The 25,878-nt window shown below is 35.8% G+C and overlaps 1 protein-coding gene across 1 annotated transcript in view; it reads right to left on the bottom strand.

The window, feature by feature from the left end:
* LOC111060342 (microtubule-associated protein futsch) overlaps window positions 1-10,801 on the bottom strand; it is a 96,027-nt gene extending 85,226 nt beyond the window's left edge. The window contains 1 exon segment of the mRNA XM_039435254.1: window positions 10,669-10,801. Within this exon segment, the coding sequence (XP_039291188.1) occupies window positions 10,669-10,798 (130 nt within the window). The 5' untranslated portion in view covers window positions 10,799-10,801.
* Between the last annotated feature and the right edge of the window lie 15,077 nt (window positions 10,802-25,878).

Genomic DNA, 25,878 nt, shown 5'->3' with positions numbered 1-25,878 from the left:
ATTACAAGAGGACACGTTGAGAGAAATACCAGGAAAGCTAATTGGACGGATCGATAGCAATCTCTTCCCGGGAAATTGATGTTCGGAAAAACCGATTAGGGTTCGAGTTTTCTTCAAGCATGAAAAGTCCTGGCGAATAATAGAAGAGTTGAATGAGCACTGCTTTCTCCTTTCATTTTCTACTTCTCTGTTCCAACTCTCTGCCTTCAATTCTTTTTCAATGTCCACCCTCTCATTCTTGGTTTTTCTCGATTTCAATTTTTTTGCTTATCCTTTATAGTACCCATCCCGTAGCTTTGCCTCCGTGACTTTGAAACGGCATATTGGCAAGGTTACGTTTCGCGGGGTGATATTCACGGCTTTGCAAAAAAATCATGCTTCAGAGACCCAAGATCCCTAGATGGAGGAAGCTCCCTACACACAGAGATTCTTCATGGATGAGAGAGTTGCAACGTATCACCAACAACGGAAATAACATGTTGAACGAATGTCAGCTGTGTTGTGCTAGAAGGACGTAACTCCAAGAAGCTTCTTGTGTATCTTTTCGGATGCAACACGTTGCTTTTAAGAAGATGAAAAAAGAGGATCTGTTGCTTAGGGAAAAATACATCAAAGCTCCTTGTGTATCTTTTCGGATGCAACACGTTGCTTTCGAGAAGATAAGAAAGAGGATCTGTTGATTAGGGAAAGATGCATTAAAGTTCCTTGTGTATCTTCTCGGATGCAACACGTTGCTTTTGAGAAGATACAAAAAAGAGCATCTGTTGTGTATGGAGAAATACATTTTCAAAGCCACAGGACCCGGACTGTAGAAGTGCTGTCATGCTGTCAGATGACACTTAGTTTGCGACAAGTCCTGATACTACTGCTGCTGATACGGCAGTATCAGTCTAGCCTTCGATGAGAGCGGTCGTGTCGATAGTGTCGTTTTAATCAGTAACCGGCCGCTGCGCGATAAAATTTTCAGAACGAACTTTTACTAAATTAATCTATTATGGCAGAGTGTTTCAAGTGTAAATTGAGTTTCTCAGATAAAGAAATCGTGGTAGAGTGTAGTGAGTGTAAAAATGGGTTTCACCCAGTGTGTACCAGACTAGAATCCATCGAGAGTTTAAAAAAATGAACTCACAAGCCAAAGCTGCATGGAAATGTGACAACTGCAAGCAGGATAAAAATACTTCAGATCAGTCGGATAATCACTATAAACATTTCTCAGAAATAATAGAAAGTCTTCGAAGAGAAATAACTGATCTTAAAACCTCCTTCAACTCGAAATTGGACGAAGTCAACAAAACACTGGAAAATCTGAACACAAAAACTGATGAAATTAAAGAACACATCAACACTCTCACCGTCGAACATCATGCTTTGAAACAAAAGTACAATGAACTTGAGAAGGAGAACTCGGAAACCAAAATGCATGTTCAGAAATTGGAAAATGAAATTCACGATCTTCAGCAGTATACCAGAAAGGATAATCTAGAAATCGTTGGTATTCCCGAAACCAAGCAGGAAAATCTACTGGTCGTCATGGAGGCTGTCGCAAAATCTATAAACGTGGATTTCAAGAAGGAAGACCTATCGATTGTCCACAGAATGCCAACCGCCAAAGGATCTTCTTCTATCGTGGCGAAATTCAGTTCCAGGAGTAAGAAAATTGAATGGATCGCCGCGGCAAGGAAAATGAAAGGCATCAAGTCCACCGATATATGCAACAAGCTACCCAGATCAGACGTCTATGTGAATGAACACCTCTCACCCTACTACAAACGATTACTAGGTAAAGCTAAAAGTCTAAAAATAAATAAAAAGCTTACTTTCGTCTGGGTTCGTGATTGTAAAATTTTTGTCAAAAAAAGTGAACATTCTCGAACAAAAAGAATCATGAACGAAGAGGACTTGAACGAATATAATAATTAGATCGTCAATGTGAATGTTTTCTTAATTTATTATTGCACAGTGCATTGGTTTTACTTACTGTATTTTCCTATCAGGTTCATATTATTTCCTTATTTGAAATTTATTATTGCGCAGTGCATTGGTTTTATTGACTGTATTTTCCTATCAGGTTCATATTATTTCCCTTATTTAAAATTTTGAACCTTATTTAAAATTTAAAATCTTGTCTTGTTTCACTTTTTTGTTCTTCTATTTTCTTTTCTTTTGGTTATTGATGAATAATGAGTATAGCTTTGATGAGGTGATCGATTTGGAGTGTTTTGATACAATTGAGAGTGATGATATTTTTAGTTTTGAGCCCTATTTTCATATAGATGCAACAACAGATTCTATTGAAGCTTTTAATGTAATACATATGAATATACGGAGTTTGGGGAAAAATTTTGATGAGTTTGTATACGTCTTAGAAAACTGTAAAATAAATTACGATGTAATAATTCTAACGGAAACGTGGATGACTGATGATAAAATTTTTGATTACAGTTTAGATGGCTATAGAGTTATAGATAAGCCGGGGCAACTAAACAGGAGTAACGGATTATGTTTTTGTGAAAAATAGCATTGACGTAGATTATCTCAACTACGAAAATTCAGAGGCAGATATAATTCCGATTAGATTAAAAGCTTTCAACCACTTCATAACATTATTTGCAATTTACAGGTCTCCATCCTCTAATATCGATCTTTTTCTGAATGAGCTAGATGCAAGTCTGTCTGACATTCATGAGACAGAAAATATTCTTTTGATTGGAGATTTAAACATAGATATTTTGCGTAATAGTAATCTAGCAAATGAATATAGTAGCCTTATGCAGATGTATGGTCTAAGATCTCTTGTGAATAAGCCAACTAGAATTTCATGTAAAACAAAAACATGTATTGATCACATATTTTGGAGAAATGTAAATTTTAAAGAAGATAATGTAATAAGCTCTATACAGAAAACCTATATTACTGATCATTTCTGTACTACTTTTCACGTGAGAAATCCAAACACATTTTTTAAAGAAGTAAGAGAGGTCTTCACAGAAAAAATTAATTATAAGAAATTGATAGAAGGGCTACAAAAAGAAAGTTGGGGAAATGAAATTTCCATCAATGATCAAAATATAGACTTAGATGATAAGATTGATAAATTTTGTAGTAAGTTAATAAGCAATATTAAATCAGCTAGTGAACAGATAAAAATAAAAAATAAAAATAGACCACTGAAAAAATGGATAACTCCGGGGCTGATAAGATCCATTAGAGAGCGTGATAAATTGCATAAAAAACTAAACAGTCAGCCATTCAATATTGAATTACAATCTAGGTACAAAACATATAGAAATTTATTAAATAAACTTATAAGAAAAACTAAATTTGAGCATTACAAAACCATAATCTCTAATTCTAAAGGAAATAGTAAAAAAACTTGGAATTGCATAGAAGAAATTCTAGACATCCAACGTGCAAATAAACCGCCCAATATTGATCCAGATATTTTAAATAGTTATTTTGCTGGAGTGGGGAGAACTTATGCTGAAAGAATCGATATTGTACAACACTCAGTGGAGGCACAACGTTTACGTTGTTTAGCGGCGGACAGTCCACATTCATTCTTCATGCGTCCAACGAGCTCCGATGAGGTATTAGTTATCATCAGAAACTTGAAATCTGGCTCGTCCCGGGGTGGATGGACTGGGTAATGTATGTTTGAAGAATATTGCTGATATTATAGCGAAGCCATTGTCAGTGTTATTCAACAAATGTTTTGAATTGGGTCATTTTCCTTCTCATTTCAAGATAGCAAAAATAGTTCCTCTATTCAAATCAGGTGACAGAAAGGCTCCCGAAAACTATCGCCCAATCAGTTTGATAAGCAATCTATCTAAAATATTTGAAAAACTTATAAAACGACGATTGATAGAATACCTTAATAAATATAAATTTTAGCTGAGAATCAATTCGGTTTCCAAGAGGGCAAATCAACTGAGGATGCTATGACAAATTTAGTTAGGATAATTACAGATAACTTTCAGAGCAACAAAAAAACTTTAGCAGTATTCCTGGATTTAGCAAAAGCCTATGATACCATCCCTCACAGGTCCCTTCTGAATAAGTTGGAAAGTATAGGTTTTAGAGGGACAGTTCTAAAATTATTTGAAAGCTACTTGCAAAATAGATCTCAGGTACTCACTCTAAATGAAAAAACAAGTTTCATGATATTGACTGGGTTTGGCCTTCCCAGGGTACAGTCCTCTCACCGATATTATTTTGATATACATTAATGATCTCTTAAAAATAAATATTAATAACTGTACTACTATATCTTTTGCCGATGATACTGCCTTGGTTTTCACCGGACCAGATTGGAGGCAGGTGGAGCGATTGACGGAATCGGGTCTGGCTATTGTGAAGTCATGGCTGGATCAACATTCATTAACTCTAAATGCAAAGAAAAGCGTTTACATGGCCTTCTCACCCTCAGTGAGATCAGCCCCCCGGAAGGGTCACATACGGGTATTAAAATTCACTCCCCTGACTGCGCCTATTACGCATATCAACGGGTGAGGCACGAGGACTGTGGTTGCAGCTCGTTAGAAAAAGTGAATGTAATTAAATATTTAGGCGTTATGTTCGACTGTCATCTGAAGTGGAATGCTCACATTGATAGTCTGTGTAGAAGATTGAGACATGTCATATACAAGTTTCATAAATTGAGCGGTCTCGGGGATGCGAATATAGTAAAATTGGTGTACTCGGCATATGCTCAGTCCATTTTTCAGTATGGAATCAGGGTGTGGGGTGGTGCCTTGGATACGCACATGAACAAGATTCTCGTATTGCAAAGACATATAATAAAAGCCGCTCTTGGCCGTCCCAGACGCTACCCAACAAATCTTCTGTTTGTTGAGTTCCCCGTGCTAACGGTAAAGCAGCTCTATATAAAAAATTTAATACTGTACCTGAATAAATGTAAAAATATATTTAAACCATACATGATGTCATACAACTTCCGAGCGCAACCGAACTATATTATAAATAGAACTGACTTAACTGTTTGCCGAAGACAATTCACTTACATCAGCAATAAACTTATTAACTTGGTACCTCAACACTTTCTAGTAAAACATATAACTAAGTCATCCATAAGAAATATAGTTGAATGGATAAGATCTGTTAATGTATCTCACCTCTTCCATAATTGATCTCCTTATCTTTTGTCACCTCCATATAGATTTTTAGTTTTAATTCAGGTGTTTTTTCCTATAGCCATCTCTGTAATAAAGCACTCCTTTTGTTTATTATTTATTTTCATTTTATTTTTTTTTTCAATATTGATATATCGATTAAATGGTTTATTAATTTTGTAAGTTAAGATTTCTAAGATTGATACTCGTTGCAGCACACAAACCTCTGGTTTTGCTGGCAACGCCTATAAGCTAATTTTGAGAAGAATTATTATTTATTTCATGTTAATGTTTAAATTAAGTTTTTAATTGTGTTTTTGTTTTGAAAAAATTGTATTGTATTATGGCAAATAAAGAATTTGAATTTGAATTTGAAAAGTCCAATGTACAGTTGTTGAGAGCAATTAATCAGTCTCGACTCCCGATTTTATGTGGGACAGGTCTGACAACACGTTATTCCCAGATTTGTAGCAATGTAAGTGGTTGAATAGAATGATATAGTTTTCCAAGCTGAACCTTAGTTGTCTTCAATTAGATGGTCTGTGTTCAGAGCAGGTCTTTCACATTGTCCTACAAGTCTAGATAGGAATAATGTTATATTGTGGTTTTCGAGGACACCAAAAATAGCTGCCATGAATGAATATTGATGACTCTAACACTGTACTCGTTTGGACATTGATAACGCTAGACGTAGTTATATCTATCAGCTGTAACACTGCACTCGTCTAGACGTCTAGACAGATAATAATATAAGGTTAATTCTGGTTGGAGCTGTCATTCTGGCTGTGTTTCATAAACATGAAATTCATTCATTATTCTGGTTGCAGGTGGATAGATGGTAGGGAAGCAATGAGTTTCCTCTTTTATTAGCAACTCTACTTTAGTGAGGTCCACGTTATAATGGCAGTGTTTGATTAGCAATGGTATTACTATCCATGTCTTTCATCCAACAAAAGCGGATAGCGCTATCTCTTTCTCGCTCTGCTCTGTTGCCAGATCGTCTTTTAACAATATAGAATTGATAATTATTAATTAACAAAATATTTCATCTTAAGTATGTAAATTCATTGTGAAATTATTATAAAATATAATTGATTACTTAATGAAATATAATTGATTATTTTCAATGAAAATGAACAGTTAATATTACATCAATAAACCAATTTCATAAACAGTTAATATTGGACATCAATAAGGAAAATTGAAATTTGGGCTTCGAGGTACACGAGATTGATATTTTTAGAATCTATGTGCAAAATTTGGAGTTCTAAATCATTCCCGTTTCTTCGGTAAGCAATCCACAAGTTGACATGTTTTGATGCAAACAAACACAACCCTACTCTTTTTATTATATAGATAATTGACCGGGCGAAGTGAGGTCTAAGATTCAAAACGACAGTTTTGCATTTTTCTTTATGTATGATTTATGTTTCAAAGTTTTTCGATTCAAATACTATCAACTATCAATATGAAAATATTTTCGGAAAAATTTGTTTATCCGATTATACATTTTTTCGATAAGTAGTGCCTGAAGTTCAAATTTTCGAAACAGATCATTTCAAATTTGGTAAGATTTATGGAATTTATGAATTTCAAGGATATGTTGATGGAATTAAGAATTTTTTCAAAAACATCAATTTTCGGAAATTAAATTGTTTTTTCTAGAATTGATATTGTTTTATTTTGATAAATCGATAAACTTTGGAAAATATCAGCAGTAGTAAGACTAAGAAGCCGCTCACACAGCCTTGATTCAACCTATCACCAGATCCATCAGTAGTTTTGAAACATCCCTTTCAACTTAGGGAAGAGGATTTTGAAGGGTATTTACTGAACCAGGTTACAGACAGCCTTCCTCCCAAGGGCTCCAAGGTGAATTGGGGTGTGGGACATGAGTTCCACCTCTTTTGACACTGTTATAATGTTATCGATTTGTTGCAGAGGTGGCAGAGAAGGAGGAGAAGAAGGAGGAGGACGAAGGTGGTGAATAGAGGTAGGAGGAGGAAGAGGAGGTGACGGAGGAGAAAGAGGGTTAAAAAGACCCTTCAGCGTCTGGCACGGTATTATGGGTCATGAGCTGCTAAGGCTTTTTTGACTTGATGAGAGTATTCACATTTTAATCATTCGTGGATTGAATGAATGACTTCTATAGACCAAGTACTTTTTACAAAACAATGTTTAATCCAAATATTATAAATAAAGGAGGGAAATATCTTATAGATTTAAACCGCGCACACACACATCGATTCTTGTTCGTACGATTTTTTCCGCCCCTATAAATTCTATCAAATTAAACATAATTATGATGTCTGTCAAGTTCCGTTTAATCTGATAGAATTCATAAGGACGGCAAAATATCGTACGAACAAAAATCGATGTGTGTGTGCGGGGCTTTACGGTATAGCAAATACACGATTGACGCATCACTACGAACTGATGAACTGATCAACTTGCAAATTCACATTTCGGGCCGGTTTCCGAGCTCGGGATTCAGCTAAGTTCTAGACTATAAACAGCTGGAATCGGATAATTGGCTTTCTGGAACGGGGCATAGTCGTAGTCCACGTTTAACTTAAATTTCGAGAAACTAGAAAAGTAGTTCCAGCTATTTTGAATTATTTAGGAATGTTTCATTTCCTCAAGGAAAAACGTATGCAATTATAGAAATAAAGATTATCATAAAAACCGCAACTACGCCCCGTTTTGGAGAGCCAGTTTTCTGACTCCAGCTGTTTAAAGTCTAGAACTTAGCTGAATCCCAAACTCGAAAACCGGCCCTTAGATTCTGAATCTATCGAGGATGGTTCCAATTCTTATTGATCAATCAATTTTAATTGATTATTTGAGACAAATTCATTCAGCTTGTAAATCTAATTGACGGAATGATCAAAGCCCAACAAGATATTCCTCCAAGTGATTTAATAGCGTAATTAGTAGCACGCTTTCACTGATTAATGAAAGGTTACGGGTTCGATCCACATTTTATTTCGCTGAGAATTTTCAATTCTGATGAAGATCCTTCGACAAAATTATTTCGACATCATGATAATATGATTTCGATAAAATAGTAACTGATTATTACACTTTCTGAACACATAAACATAGATAAATGAAGAGGAATTCAAAACCGTCGACTTGAATCTTAGACTTCAGTTCGCGTCGTCATTTACGTCATTTACAGGTCTATGGTCCGCTTCAGAAAGGGGTACTTCGAAAATGAAAATATCCATATTATTGAGAACAGGGATAGGGATGACTGTTATAATAAAATCGGTTTTGCAACCGTCCCGCCTGCGCTTGGGAAATACGGATAAACTATTGTGCAAATTTGCTCCTTTAGTTGGGGAACGTAATATCAGCTGCTAGTGAGAGCGATATGACGTCACTGACGTTCAATATGTGAGTGGCCATACACATTCTGACCGCGGGACGGAATCAGTGGATTCCTGGATTCCCTAGTCAACTCTCCCAATGATAATCCCTCAACCAACTTCACAATCCTGAATATGGCGTGACTATTGAATGCCTGATGTGCCTATCGGCACATTTTGTAATGCTAGTATAGATTGATGCCTAATAAGTTATACCATCATTATCTATACTATAATAAAGGAAAGAACTGGCTTATACACGTAAGGGATAGGAAAATTATGTTTGACGAATCATCATGTCCGAACTACTGGACTGATTAACTTGGAATTTTGCATATACATTTTTAATAAACCGAGGATGGTTGCAGGCCTATTTTCAATTCTTCAAGCTCTCATTGCGTCAAGTTTCCAGCTTGTCAAGTTTTAGAATGGACCCTTGCGGAGCACGGGGTACCTGCTAGTATTTCTATGATTGATAAGAGAAAATAATCGAAAGCAGAGAAAAAAGAGAAGGAAGAGAAAGAGGAAGACGGGGTGCTGGAGGGGGATGAGACGATTGATGAGGAGGAGGAAAGGGAGAAGAAGAATGGAATGAGAAAGAAAGAAGATTGAGTAGAAGAAGAAGTGTCAGAGAAACGTGGAGGAAATGATGTAGAAAAGAATAGAAGTTGTAGAAGATAAAACAGTTGAAGAAATCAAACAAAGAATTGAATTAAAGAAGAATCAGACAAGTAGGACTAAAAGAATAGAGATTGAAAGTATCAAGAAGAGTGAAAAAAGGTGTAAGAAGTGAGCTAGAGGTAGAAAACGGGGAACAAAACGTAGGCATGAAAGAAAAATGAAAAATTGAGGAAAGAAATTGAAGAAGTAGAAGGAGAAAACAATGACTGAGGTAGAAATTTAACGCTGGAAAAAAGAGACTTCAGAGAGGGTGATGTAGTAGTTATTTTACACCCCAAATGCATAAATAATGAGACTGCATTCAACCCAACCAGCATGTCAGAGAGGTAGAGTGACTCACAACTATCATTAAAAATGTATGCGGCTTTCTCACCTTAAATGTCCTGTTATTATTTCAATAGTTACAGTGAGGGGTGAAGAACTGAAAGGGTAGGGTAGGTCTGACACTCTATTTATAAACGTAACTGGTAACTATCTTCGAATCAGTTTGTTTGTGTCATTGCACTTTTCAATATTATTTTTAGTACCGTACAGAAATTCTACAATAAACTGTTGCAAATAATATGACTGTAGGCCTAAGCATAATGAAATTCACGTAATAAAGTCAGCACCTGCTTAACATTGGTTTGTTATCATTGTCTGTCATTGGCAAGGCCCGGTTGCACAAAAGCCAGTTACATTTTAATCCTGATTTATTTCACGTGAACCAATCAGAGAATACCATTCTAAAAAGACGGCTCCCTTATTGGTTCTCATGGAATTAACCAGGATTAAAATTTATTCGGCTTTTGTGCAACCGTCACAAAGCAGATAAATCGATTTTCAATTCCACGTCATTGTCATATCGTTTGCATGGAAGATGTATTCTCAATAGTTATATATGAAAATCAATTACTTAATTATGGATATAGTGAGTTCCTCGTTATAATGACATAAGAGGAAGATAGGAGGCCAACGTTGCCGATCCTCTGTCTTGACAATGCCTTCTACAGATGGTAGCTGATACAGGTTTATTGAAAAATAAACTGTTAATTTATTTTTCAATAATTTCATAATGAATTTTAATAATTAAGATTGAATATTTTGTTAATTAATTAATAATTCTACATTGTTAAAAAACGATCTGGCCAGTACCCTAAATTCACACCAGTATCCCAAGGATGCATCAAGCAAATCTAGACTGAAAAACTTAAATTATCATGATATCCCAATCATGTGGGATATAACTCAATGTTTTTTTCATCAAAAAAGGAAATTTTGCAACCTAGTGCTACATAATTCAAATCTATCGCTGATTCAATCAAGCCTGAAGTGAGAAAACTATGGAAAACCAATTAGCTTTGAATTATTGTTTTTTGAACTCTATAACGAGGTTTTTCAATGTCGAGATTTGAATCACCCTGGTAGAGGCACAAATCTTGTAGAATTCAGATATTGAGAAAAAGACATTTTACAAGGTGGTGACAAAAAGTAGCGAGACTCACCGTTCTGGACTTTGGTGAGAATTTGCTGACGATGCAGTGAAGAATGCGGCTCCCCGATGACAATTAGGAGATAAGCACCCGAGAGGGGGCTTGGCGGGGCATCTGGCCCCCCCACCCCGCTTCCCTCCATCGACGTGCCCTGAAAACCAACAACATTTCTTGAATTCATTTTATCTACGACCGTATTGTGATGTAACCTAATGCGAACATACAGCATCACATTCAACCCCGTAACAGGGGTCAGTCAATCAATCCAAAAACTATACTAAGATTTAATAGTCCAGTCAAATGGTCGTTTTTCAGGAAACAGCCCCGAAATAATTTTTTCGACGGTTCTATGAGTATTTTGGGGCGCTGAATTCGAATCTGAAATTTGCTGACACGCCAGAGGGCGGCTTCACCCCCAAAACCCCATAAAACCACCAAAATTTCGGACTTTTTTCAATTTTTTCATTTTATCTCGTGAACCTTGAGTTTCTCAAGAAAAATCATTCCTGACAAAATTAAAAAGAATACAATTTTCAATGAATGAGTGGCCGCGCAGGATACTACCATTTTTGGTTCCGGAGCTACGAATTTTCAAAAAAAGGGGTATTTTCCAAAGGGTTTTCAAAATTATGCAAACCTATCACTTCTACCCTATACAACATGGATATTTTTCTAGGTTAGATAAAAAACTACACATCACGGGGAAGAACAATTCATTATGAACTGGATTCCTTAAGAATTTTCGAATTTAGAAGTGGGGGGAGGGGGGATATACCCAAAAATAGAAAACCATGTCCTACAGCCAAAATACAAATTTTTCATTACCTTTTCAAGGCCTTCCTAACAAAAAAATACCCATTTTGGCTGAAATCATCACACGCGGGCTATTTTCTATAAGAATCACCCGTTAGAAACATTCAATTTCAGTATTTCCTAGTAGGGGGTACGTCATAAGGATACGTCAAGGATCAAAACTTTAAACTCTTATAACTTTTGACAGCCAATTTCTTTATTCAAAACTGTGTATCTCGGTAACCCGGAATGATAAAAAATGTTACTTAGTCTTGTTTTCAAGAACAGAATCTCCTCTTTCATGTGAGGTGAATGAATTTTATAAAAGTAATAATCGTGAGGTAAGATACATATGATTCAAAAAATCAAAAAAATTGCTATATTTTCCTCATTTCTACAGTCTCGACAGTTTTCCGATGATAAACATTCATGCAAGATGGGTTTGAGGCAACGTAGCTTATAAAGCATGTAATTCTCTTTCATTTGAGACCAATCGAAAGTTTCTATCATGTATCTTCTCGTTTTAGAGACTCTTGAATAACAGTAAAATCGCAGAAAAATGAAAATTATCATTTTCTCAATAAGCTGTAACTTTTGAACGGTACTGAAATCAGGAAAACGATTCATGGGAGCGGAAAGAGGATTAAATTCTCTACAACCTTGACTACATTTTCGATTTTTTAATCGAAGTGTTTTACAAGATACGCAACTTTGAATATGCGAAAAATTTTCATAAGTTAATCATTTCCACAGTCTCGTATATTCGAAGTTGCGTATCTTGTAAAAAACTTCAGTTTAAAAATCAAAAAGTAGTCAAGGTTGTAAAGAATTCTATCCTTTTTCCGCTCCCATGAATCGTATTCCTGATTTCCGTACCGTTCAGAAGTTACAGTTAATTGAAAAAATGATAATTTTCATTTTCTCATTTTCCCTGCGATTTTACTGTTATACAAGAGTCTCTAAAACGAGTAAGATACATGACAGAAACTTGCGATTGGTCTCAAATGAAAGAGAATTACATGCTCTATAAGATACGTTGCCTTCTTGCATGACTGTTTATTATCGGAAAACTGTCGAGACTGTAAAAATGAGGAAAATATCGCAAATTTCTTGATTTGTTGAATCGAACGTATCTTACCTCACGATTATATTTTCACAAAATTCATTCACCTCACATGAAAGAGGAGATTCTGTTCTTAAAAACAAGACTAAGTAACATTTTTTCCATTCCGGGTTACCGAGATACACAGTTTTGAATAAAGAAATAAGCTGTCAAAAGTTATAAGAGTTTAAAGTTTTGATCCTTGACGTATCCTTATGATGTACCCCCTACTAGGAAATACTGAAATTAAATGTTTCTAACGGGTGATTCTCATAGAAAATAGCCAGCGTGTGATGATTTCAGCCGAAATAAGTATTTTTTGTCAGGAAGGCCTTGAAAATGTACTATAATGATAAATTTGCATTTTGGCTGAAGGACATGATTCTCTATTTTTGGGTATATCCCCCCTCCACCACTACCAGATTCGAAAATTCCTAAAAAATCCAGTTCATAATGAATTGTTCTTCCACGTGATGCGTGGTTTTTATCTATCCTAGAAAAATATCCATGTTGTATAGGGTAGAAGTGGAAGGTTCCTGCGCGACCACTCATTCGTTGAAAATTGTATTCTCTTTAATTTTACAAGAATGATTTTTCTTGAGAAACTCAAGGTTCACGAGATAAAATGAGAAAATTGAAAAAAAGTCCGAAATTTTGATGGTTTTCGGGGGTTTTGGGGGTGAAGCCACCCTCTGGCGTGTCAGCAAATTTCAGATTCGAATTCAGCGCCCCAAAATACTTATAGAACCGTCGAGAAAAATTCTTTCGGGGCTGTTTCCTGAAAAACGACCATTTGACTGGACTATAAAAAACATTATGTACAACGAGTTGAACATTAAAACTCGGTTTTCGCTGCTGTGGCATCAACATTAAAACACGGTTTCCGATGCTGGCCGATGCTAAGCCGGATTCAGTTTGTCAAGTTTTCACAAAGTCAAGTATTCAGTTTGACAAAATTTCAATTGGCCAAGTTTTCAATAAGACAATATTTCAAATATTTCACTACGTCAAGTTTTAATTTTATAAATTCTTCAGTAAGTCAAATCATCAATTCGTTGATACCTCAGTTTATTATTTCTCATTTTGTCAAGTTTTCAGTGTTTCAAATTTTCAATATAACAAGTTTTAAGTTCATCAAGTGACCAGTTCATCAAGTTTTCAGTATGTGATGTTTTCAATTCATTAATTACCAGTTTATCAAATTGCAGTTCATCAAGTTTTCAGTTCATCAAGTAACCAGTTTATCAAGATTTCAGTACGTCATGTTTTTAGTTTATCAAGTTTTCAGTTCATCTAGTTGCCAGTTTATTTAATTTCAGTTCATCAAGTTACCAGTTGATCAAGTTTTTAGTTCAGCAAGTTACCCGTTCATCTAATTTTAGTTCATCAAGTTTTTAATTCCATAAGTTACCAGTTTATCAAATTTCAATTCATCAAGTTACCATTTTTTATCAAATTTCAGTTTATCAAGTTTCCAGTACGTCATGTTTTCAGTTTATCAAGTTTTCAGTTCATTACTACAAGTTTATAAAGTTTTCAGTTCATCAAGTTACCAGTTTATCATGTTTCCAGTAGGTTACATCATGTTTTCAGATTATCAAGTTTTCAGTTCATTAAGTTGCCAGTTTATCAATTTTCAGTTCATCAAGTTACCAGTTTATCAAGTTTTCTGTATGTCATGGTTTCAGTTTGTCTAGTTCTCAGTATATCAAGTTTACTGTTCATTCTCTCTGAGTTGCTTTTCACCTATTGTAATTTCAATCTTTCTACCATAAAGATTGGTTGGTTGATCAGCTCTAAATCTTACTCATGCTTTAAAACCCCTTATTATAAAACTATTGTATAAACTACTAACATTCTGTAACACATTGCAAATTAAATGATGATTGTACTGAAGCTATAAACTTATTCTTATTGAATCGATTATGAATAATATCGGGGCACCAAGCTTCGCTCGTTATTTTTTTTATTGATAAACAGAACACGATTCTCTAAAATGATCGTGTTTATATTTCACAGCTGGCTATACGTCATCTTATGAATTTCGGGGATGCGATATTTTGATTTTTCACATACTCACTTTTCTACTATCCACAGCTGTTTCAGCCAAGGATGAATTATCCTTTTAATGTCGTTCAGCGAGTTTTCTCAAGGATGAGACCTAGTGCAATCGAATCTTTATATCATAGACCTAACAAAAATAGCCAGGTATATAAATACAGAAATTGCTCGCTTAATATAATAGGATATAAGATCGTGAATGACTCATGTATAAATTCATAACGAGCTCACTATTCATGATAATTATACAGAGTGAGTTATATGTATGGGAAACCCATCAATAAGTTGGAGACTGTATTAGATATAATACTGACACTTTCCGGATAAGTTATTGGTCGAATACTAAACCTTTTGAAGTACAACTGAATTTCAACCCATCATAAGGGGATGACTTAGGGGTTGTAACTAAAATATCCTAGATGTAAGCATCCATTGTGTGGTAGCCTACATCATTTTAAAGGCCTTTCTATAACAAGGAAGATAATATCAATTGAAATGTTCTATGATATTTGTATCAAAAGTGGCGGCTGATTGAATTTTAGTTTTTTAAGAAATGAGAGGTTGTAACTCAAATATTTCAAACAAAAATACTTATTGTGTGATGCATCATTTTGAAGGCCTTCTAAAAACGAGAAAGATGACATCAATAAAAATGTTCTATGATACTTTTATCCAAAATGACGGTTGATTGGAGTTTTAGTTTCAAAGAAACAATTGATAAAGTACAATCAGCCGCCATTCAAAATGATGCATCACACAATAAGTATTTACGTTTGAAATATTTGAGTTACAACCCCTCATTTCTTAAAAAACTAAAACTTCAATCAGCCGCCATTTTTGATACAAGTATCATAGAGCTTTTGATTGATGTCATCTTCCTTGTTTCAAAAAGTCCTTTAAAATGATGTAACCACACAATGTGTGTTTACATTTAAAATATTCGAGTTACAACCCCAAGTCACCCCCTTATGAGGGGTTGAAATTCAGTTGTATGTCAAAAGGTAAAGTATTCGACCAATAACTTATCCTGGAAGTGGCAGTATTATATCCACAACAGTCTACAATTTATTTAAGGGTCCCCATACATATGACTCACTATGTATACTATAACACCAACAAACTATACGCAAAATACATCTATAATTAGGATGAGATCCATATATATAAATCATGGATATTACCTACCGGTACCTATTCTATGGGAAATCATAGTTGGCTAGGTATTTTTCCTCCTTTCTTTTTTCCAGTACACCCCGCCATGAAGCCGGTTTTTGTATTTCGTTAGAAATTTTTTATGATTGTGATTTTTTTGTGTTTTGATTTATTTTATGTGTATTGTATTGTGTTGATTGGAATAAAAATTGATTGATAAATAGTATCATGATAGGTCTAAGTGATGAGGAGTTGTGAATCCTCAAAGCTGCATTTTGAATAGTAACCAAAGCTTATAGTCAGTTTTCTAGTAGACTACTTTCATCTTATAACATCGTATTAGTGTCAGTTTTAAAATAGTATGGCTTCTTCCAATTAGTTATCAATGACATAACCATGTGAGCTTCAACAAAGGTGTTATAGAAGAGTGATTCGACAGAAGTATCTATTGGTGATCCTATTCGAAATAAAAAATTACTCTGTCGCTTCAACATCTTTGACCCTCATATGAATCCAAATTCATTTTTTTGAAATGAGAAGGTGGTCAAGCATGTGATACATGATTTCAATACAGAGTTCCAAAATAAAATGAATGGCGAAAACCGTACATTGATATCTCAAACCGTATCAGTTTGTTGATGTAAAAGTTGTAAATTATGTTGTATATTAATCAGCTAAAATCATGTGTCCGCGCATGAACGACTGTCTGTGTGATAGCTCCCAAATAGTCTCAGCTGATGTTATGAATGAATGGTAGTAATTGCAGGCAATGAATTCTTCAGCTGACTAAATGATAAATCAGAACACCTTTTTTCTTATGCACGATCAATGTTATTTTTATATCATATGGAGAAGAACGAAGGAGTGAGTCAATTTTGTTGTCCAACCAACTTGACCTGTAAAATGTTTTAAAGAATACGTATCCAAAATTTGAAGCTGATTGATCAATTCTTTCTAAATGAATTGAAGAACATACAAAGACACGGACAACGTCTTTGGCCTTCAGTAAGTAAAAAGTGAGAACTCGCTAACGCTCATTCAATGATTGAAGCTGATGCTGCTGATTACACCAACTAGCAAAATCAAATTTGATCCGAGATCTGTTGTAATGCAAATGAAGCAGGATCAGATGATTAAGGATATAGTAGCCTATAATCCGTGTTACTGCAACCGAGGCCCACAGTACGTACCATCAACGGTTTATGTTCAATCAAGTTCACATTAAGATGTGGTTGCATTTATTATAATGTGTAAAATTCCGGGTTTGAACCATCCGCTGACCAATCTCCGATCAAACTGAAATTTACTAGCCCGAGGGTCGTTTGCACCATTTATACTAAATTGAATAAAGCTTGTGAAGTAAAACACTAGATGCGACAATAACCTGATTTAATCCACCAACTGATCAAATTAACGTAGAACTTGGGCCCGAAAAATCTAAAACTAGGTTCGAACAGCAGTTCAGTCTAATCAGTAAACAAATGATTTGAAATTGGTATTTGATAATTATGATTTATTTTTGTTTAGAACTAATGGTTGCTTAAACCAAGTTCTAGTTAAAGTGCGAAGGCACTTGGCATTCAACCCTGAATTCATTCATGTTAAGAAATCACCCCTGACATAATATTGCAGAACTTTATGTAATAAACTTCATGAAGAAAATTTCAAATTAATCCCAAATTCTCCCAAAAAGTGGCAGATATCCGAATGAAACAAATCGGATTACCACCACGGATTTGAGGGAGTCGCCAGCAAAAAAGAGAAAACATCTGTGTGGGCTAATCAATAATCAATACTAGTACACCGGCCGGCTTAATAGCTGTGTAGAACCTCTTTCCATTAATAGCTTTCAATTTTTATGTAAGACAAAATAGTTGATTAATTGGTGGGATGTACATTGATGTAGATTGAGTTCTAACATAATTGAACTAGAATTAAATTCTACTAACTTTTGATTTACATTAATTTATAGTGTTGGTGAAGTATTTACAGCATATTATTAGTGAAGTATCCTTTGCATACGTCCACAAGTTTATATGATTCTCAAAACTTTCATTTTTCTCAGTTATTTGTCAATCCATATGAAAATTATGTGTTTTAAAACTGTCAATATTATTGAAAAATAATGAACGAAAGCTATTCAACCTTCCGTAGCGAATTTCAAGTTTTAAATATGATATAATTGTATTTAATAGTGATAGTATTATTCATCACTTTGTAAATCATTTGTCCACTTGTATAACCCTCTACCTGGCAGAAAAATTTGCAGAAAACTAACCTTTAAATTGGCGAAAAAGTTTTTGAGTTGCGCCGAACGGAGTCGCTCACAGTGTCTATTGATGGAACAATACAGAGCTCATGCGCCATAAATATGTTCTGTCTGTCTGTAGTGTCAAGTACTCCTGATAGGAGACGACAACGAACTCAGCAGCCAGTACTGGCAAAGTCACACCGAAAACTCCCATCGACAAAGAAAATTTCCCTGAAGATACAGCTGCTTGATTGTGCTGATGTTAGGGTTAGGGATGACTTAGCACGTTGCAACGTGATTTTCTTCCCTTCCTGAGTCAGATCGATATTTTCATGCCTTGCACCAACCGGGGCCAACTATTTCAATCAGCTGATCACAGACACGTCCAATGAATGGCATACCGTCATTATAGTAAGCCCGTAAGGCCTCTATGCAGCCAGATACTCAGTTTAAACGGAAAAATGATAACTGTTCCTTCAAATCCCGTATGAAACAAATTATGATAAATACAACAATATCTACAAGTAAACGCTAAACCACGTTTGAACGTGGTGTTAGCATATGGCCCTTAAACAGAGAAATTTCAGCTGTTCGTTTAAACTCCGTATGAAACAAAAAAATAATGATAAATGCAACAATATCTACAAGTAAACGTGATTTTGCGTTGAACGTGGTGTTAGCATATTAGCTCTTAAACGGAGAAATGTCAGCTGTTAGTTTAAACCCCGTATGAATCATGATAAAAATGCAACCTTATCTACAAGTAAACGTGGTTCAGCGTTAAAAGTAGAGTTAGCATATGGTCAGTGGGAGTGATAGGATAATAGATAACAGTAGGGTGCTGATTTTCTATTAGAATTAGATACCCTTGAAGGAGAAGGAGAAGGAGAAGAAGAAGAAGAAGATGGAGAAGAAGAAGAAGAAGAAGAAGAAAAAAAGAGGAAAATGAAGAAGGAGAAAAAAAGTATCAAACATGAAATTTTCGAATTTTAAAATGGTCATATCTCCAGAACGGAATGGAATTCTGCAAATATGATTCGAGATTCGTGTTTCTTTCAACAAAGTTCATGAGATCAGAAAGATTGAGCGATTTTTATTTTCCACAAAGAATTGTTGAAATCCATAAAATCTATCGTGAACCACACCGAGACGAAAAGTATCTCATATTTAGCTGAAAAAAATAGGAGAAAGGAACAAGAAGAAGAGGAAGCATCAAACATGAAATTTTCAAATTAAAAATTGTTATATCTCCTGAACGGTGAGGAATTTTGCAAATATGATTCCAGATTCGTGTTTCTCGCATGAAAGACCATGAGATTACGAAGTTTGAGCGATTTTTATTTTCCACGAAAAATTGATGATAACCATCATGAACCACACCGAGACAAAAAGTATCTCAGATTTAGCTGAAATAGAAGTAGAAGAAGAAGGAGTAGAAGAAGAAGAAGCATCAAACATGACATTTTCAAACGGTAAGGAATTCTGCAAATATGATTCCAGATTCGTGTTTCACGCATCAAAGATCATAAGATCACGAAGATCAAACGATTTCTTTTTTCACAACACATTGACTAACCATGACTAACCATGCTGAACCGCACTGGAACGGGAAGTATCTTAGATTCAGCTGACATAGGAGAAGAAGAAGGAGAAAATGAAAAAGAATCATAAAGCATGAAATTTTCTAATTTAGAATGGTCATATCTCCTAAACGGTAAGGAATCTTTCAGAAATGATTCCAGATACGTGTTTCTCGCATCAAAGACCATGAGATCACAAACTTTGAGCGATTTTTTTTTCACAAAAAAATGATGAAATTCATGAACCAACAATCGTTAACCACACCGAGACAAAAAGTATCTCAGATTGAGCTTCAATAGAAGAAGAAGGAGAAGAAGAAGAAAAAGAAGCATCAATCATGAAATTTTCAATTTTTAAATGGTCATATCTTCTAAACGGTGAGGAATTTTACAAAAAATATGATTCCAGATTCGTGTTTCTCTCATCAAAGACCATAAGATTACAAAATTTGAGCGATTTTCATTTTTCACAAAAAATTGATGAAATCCATGTACTGATCATCGTAAACCACACTGAGAAGAGAAGTATCTCAGATAAAGCTAAATAGGAGGAGAAGAAGAAGAAGAAGAAGGAGAAGAAGAAGAAGAAGAAAAAGGAGCTCAAACATGACATTTTCAATTTTTAAAAACGTCATATCTCCTAAACGGTAAGGAATTTTGCAAATATTATTGGAGAATCGTGTTTCTCGTATCAGAGACCTCTTGAGAACACGAAGGTTGAGCGATTTTCATTTTTCACGAAAAATTTATGAAATCCATGGACCACCCTTCGAGATATATCTCAGATTTTCCTCGAATAGAAGAAGAAGGAGAAGAAGAAAAAGAAGAGGACGATGAAGAAGAAGGAGAAAGAAAAGCATCAAACATGAAATTTTCAAATTTTCAAAAGATCATATCTCAAGAACGGTAAGGAATTTTGCAAATATGATTCGAAATTCTTGTTTCTCGCATCAAAGTCCATAAGATCAGAAAGATTGAACAATTTTTATTTTCCACAAAAAATTGATGAAATCCATCGTGAACCACACCGAGACAAAACGTATCTCATATTTAGCCTTAATAGAAGAAAGGAACCAGAAGAAGAGGGAGCATCAAACCTGAAATTTCCAAATTAAAAATTGTCATATCTCCTGAACGGTAAGTAATTTTGCAAATATGATTCCAGATTCGTGTTTCTCGCATGAAAGACCATGAGTTTACGAAGTTTGAGCGATTTTTATTTTCCACAAAAATTGATGACAGATTTAGATGAAATAGAAGTAGAAGAAGAAGAAGTAGGAAAGGTGAAGAAGCATCAAACATGAAATTTTCAATTTTTTTCAAATTTTTAATGGTCATATCTCCTGAACGGTAAGGAATTCTGCAAATATGATTCCAGATTCGTGTTTCACGCATCAAAGATCATAAGATCACGAGGATCGAGCGATTTATTTTTTTCACAACAAATTGACTAACCATGACTAACCATCGTGTACCACACTGAGACGAGAAGTATCTCAGATAGTGCTGAAATAGGAGGAGGAGGAGGAGGAGAAGAAGGAGGAGGAGGAGGAGGAGAAGAAGAAGAAGAGGAGAAGAAGAAGAAGAGGAGAAGAAGAAGGAGAAGAAGAAGAAGAAGGAGGAGGAGAAGAAGAAGAAGGAGGAGGAGGAGGAGGAGGAGGAGGAGGAGGAGGAGGAGGAAGGAGGAGGAGGAGGAAGGAGGAGGAGGAGGAAGGAGGAGGAGGAGGAGGAGGAGGAGGAGGAGGAGAAGAAGAAGGAGGAGGAGGAGGAGAAGAAGAAGAAGAAGAAGGAGGAGGAGGAGGAAGAAGAAGAAGAAGGAGGAGGAGGAGGAGAGGAGGAGGAGGAGAAGAAGGAGGAGGAGGAGGAGGAGGAAGGAGGAGGAGGAGAAGAAGAAGAAGAAGAAGAGGAGAAGAAGAAGAAGAAGAAGAAGAAGAAGAAGAAGAGAAGAAGAAGAAGAAGAAGAAGAAGAAGAAGGAGCATCTAACATGACATTTTCAATTTTTCAAATGGTCATATCTCCTAAACGGTAAGTAATTTTGCAAATATGATTCCAGATTCGTGTTACTCGCATCAAAGACCATAAGTTCAGAAAGATTAAGCGGTTTTAATTTCTCACAGAAATTCGATGAAATCCATGGACTCACCATCGTGAAACCACACCGAGGCGAAAAGTATCTCAGATTTTGATGAAATAGAAGTAGAGGAAAAAGAAGAAGAAGGAGGAGATGAAGCATCAAACATGAAATTTTCAATTTTCAAATGGTCATAATCTACTGAACGGTGAGGAATTTTGCAAATATGATTCGAGAATCGTGTTTCTAGCATCAGAGACCATGACATCACGATGGTTGAGCGATTTTCATTCTTCACAAAAAATTGATGAACTCTATGGACTGACCATCGTGAACCACACTGATACGAGAAGTATCTCACATAAGGCTGAAATAGGAGAAAAAGAAGAAGAAGAAGAAGTGTGTGTGTGTGTGTGTGTGTGTGTGTGTGTGTTGTCACATTATTTTTTTCAGTAACGTGTTGCCCTGCTTGGCTGGAGTCGGTAGAGCAAGATTTGTAAGATATATAACCCTTTTTGTGGTTCCTGGAATAGTAATAATACCAATTTCTTACCGGCTCTCTCAGGAGCTTCCACAGTTCTCTGCTTTTGCTGGTTACTGACGTCGGCCGCTCCAATAGTTCACAGTTTCTGTGTCTGATTTGTTGGATTCCGCAAATACAGATGCAGTAGATATAGACAGATGAGGTAGGCAGATTTGATAATACCAATTGCCATTTGCAACCCTAAACCGTTTATTGACCAAATAAAATTGGTTCAAACTCTTGCACCCAACTCTTGGAATATGTGGCGGCTCCACTTAACCAGCTTGCTGAGTGGTGAACCCCTGTTGTTTTTCCGGAGTAGAGCACATGAATTTTTGTTGTTGGATGAGTTTATCGCTGTCTTCCTAGAACAATATTGGAGCAGAAGAAAACAGTTGGATGCACTGGCAGATATCATATCATGCGATTTCAACCCCAATTTAGATGGTGCATATACTACTTTCGTCACTGCCCTCCAATTTAAAAATTCTCATTGGGGAGAACCAATTAATGATTCTGCCTTAGCAAACATAATCTTGAAAAAACTACCCTTCCAAGTCAGAATGGCACTCGCTACACAGCCAATAACCGGTTGTAAACATCTGATAAATCATTTATACGGTATACAATCTGTGATGGCAATATCCAACCACTGTTCAGATCAGTCATGAACACAAAATCAATATAATTCAAATGCTAATCGGTATGCCGGCCAAGCTTATGAATCGTCAACATATGATCGTTCCCAAATGCCACCTCGTTTTGAGCATTGCAACAAACAGAATCAGAGTAATAACATAAATAATGGGAATTTTCAGAATTGCTCAACAAACCATTATTCACAACCGGCAAACGGAAGAAATTATTATGATGGCCGTGACTGTTTGAATGCTAATACCAGATATACCAATAATAATTACAACAGAAACTATAAACCACCACCACAACAAGTAAGTACAAATTATACAGTAGAGCATGTGACCTGATTAAACCAACAAAAAACACAGAAACCAACACGAGATAACCCACCACCAAATACAGAGAAGACTACATCTGAACAATTATGACTATATGATACCTTCAATACAACCCACATAAGCTCAGAAAAAATAGATAAGGAAAATAAAGATATCTCAGCCTCATATAACACCTTTTTGAACGATTTAGAGGAAAAAGAAGAAGAAGAAGAAGGAGGAGATGAAGCATCAAACATGAAATTTTCAATTTTCAAATGGTCATAATCTACTGAACGGTGAGGAATTTTGCAAATATGATTCGAGAATCGTGTTTCTAGCATCAGAGACCATGACATCACGATGGTTGAGCGATTTTCATTCTTCACAAAAAATTGATGAACTCTATGGACTGACCATCGTGAACCACACTGATACGAGAAGTATCTCACATAAGGCTGAAATAGGAGAAAAAGAAGAAGAAGAAGAAGTGTGTGTGTGTGTGTGTGTGTGTGTTGTCACATTATTTTTTTCAGTAACGTGTTGCCCTGCTTGGCTGGAGTCGGTAGAGCAAGATTTGTAAGATATATAACCCTTTTTGTGGTTCCTGGAATAGTAATAATACCAATTTCTTACCGGCTCTCTCAGGAGCTTCCACAGTTCTCTGCTTTTGCTGGTTACTGACGTCGGCCGCTCCAATAGTTCACAGTTTCTGTGTCTGATTTGTTGGATTCCGCAAATACAGATGCAGTAGATATAGACAGATGAGGTAGGCAGATTTGATAATACCAATTGCCATTTGCAACCCTAAACCGTTTATTGACCAAATAAAATTGGTTCAAACTCTTGCACCCAACTCTTGGAATATGTGGCGGCTCCACTTAACCAGCTTGCTGAGTGGTGAACCCCTGTTGTTTTTCCGGAGTAGAGCACATGAATTTTTGTTGTTGGATGAGTTTATCGCTGTCTTCCTAGAACAATATTGGAGCAGAAGAAAACAGTTGGATGCACTGGCAGATATCATATCATGCGATTTCAACCCCAATTTAGATGGTGCATATACTACTTTCGTCACTGCCCTCCAATTTAAAAATTCTCATTGGGGAGAACCAATTAATGATTCTGCCTTAGCAAACATAATCTTGAAAAAACTACCCTTCCAAGTCAGAATGGCACTCGCTACACAGCCAATAACCGGTTGTAAACATCTGATAAATCATTTATACGGTATACAATCTGTGATGGCAATATCCAACCACTGTTCAGATCAGTCATGAACACAAAATCAATATAATTCAAATGCTAATCGGTATGCGGCCAAGCTTATGAATCGTCAACATATGATCGTTCCCAAATGCCACCTCGTTTTGAGCATTGCAACAAACAGAATCAGAGTAATAACATAAATAATGGGAATTTTCAGAATTGCTCAACAAACCATTATTCACAACCGGCAAACGGAAGAAATTATTATGATGGCCGTGACTGTTTGAATGCTAATACCAGATATACCAATAATAATTACAACAGAAACTATAAACCACCACCACAACAAGTAAGTACAAATTATACAGTAGAGCATGTGACCTGATTAAACAAACAAAAAACACAGAAACCAACACGAGATAACCCACCACCAAATACAGAGAAGACTACATCTGAACAATTATGACTATATGATACCTTCAATACAACCCACATAAGCTCAGAAAAAATAGATAAGGAAAATAAAGATATCTCAGCCTCATATAACACCTTTTTGAACGATTTACCGGAAATATTATTAGAAGAACCGGAAAGAGAACACAGGATGCCCGACACACAAATGCAAGCATATATTGATATTGAGTTATATGGATTAAAGGTTCAAGCATTAGTAGATAGTGGTTCATAATGCAGTCTTATACAATCGGATGCTTTTAGAGTATAAAAGAGAAAACAAAATTTGCTACACTACCGCTAACAAATGTATATGTATCAGGCATCAATACAGATTTGGCGAATACATATAACCACCCAATGTTTACTGGAAATGGACCTTCAACAACAACAATTCGCCTATACGTTTCTTGTATTACCTGTACCCGGTCCACACTTAATAATAGGTACCGATTTTCTCCAACACTTCCAAGCCTGCTTAAATTTTCAAACATTAAAATTTCACGCTTTTACCGAATCTGAATCACATGAGATTATATTACCACTGGATCTGAAGAAGTGCACTGAAGAAGTCACGGAGATACATTTTGCTCATTACATTGAAGGCGCACCAAGGATGTAGGGTATCACGAGATCAAGAATGCTATGGAGGATATAGAAGTATTAAGTCTGACAACTGAGAACCAGGTACAACCAGGAGCAGACTCTAACACTGAAGAATTATTAGAGATCTTGATAAATAAGATCCATCAGCATACAGATTGGAACCCTGACATAAAAAATGAAATCATTCAAGTATTCCGTGAAAATGCAGACGTTTCTTCTGAACAACCCAGACTAGCTACTCACTTTGAATGCACACTCAAAGTTAAGCCACATGACACTTATTACCGCAAATCATATCCCATACCATTCATCTATCGACCAGCCACTATAGCAGAAATCACCCACATGGAACAACTGGGAATCATAGAGGAATCAATGGCACCCTATAGCCTACCGATCAAGAAAGATGGAACCGTGAGACTATGCCTAGATGCTCGCGCTTTAAACCGCATACTGGATGACGATCGAGAA

Source organism: Nilaparvata lugens, chromosome 9, assembly GCF_014356525.2.
Source record: "Nilaparvata lugens isolate BPH chromosome 9, ASM1435652v1, whole genome shotgun sequence".
In the NCBI taxonomy this organism is placed as follows: Eukaryota; Metazoa; Arthropoda; class Insecta; order Hemiptera; family Delphacidae; genus Nilaparvata; species Nilaparvata lugens.
The sequence above is the reverse complement of the archived record's forward strand: the minus strand, read 5'-3'. Positions and strand labels throughout refer to the sequence as shown.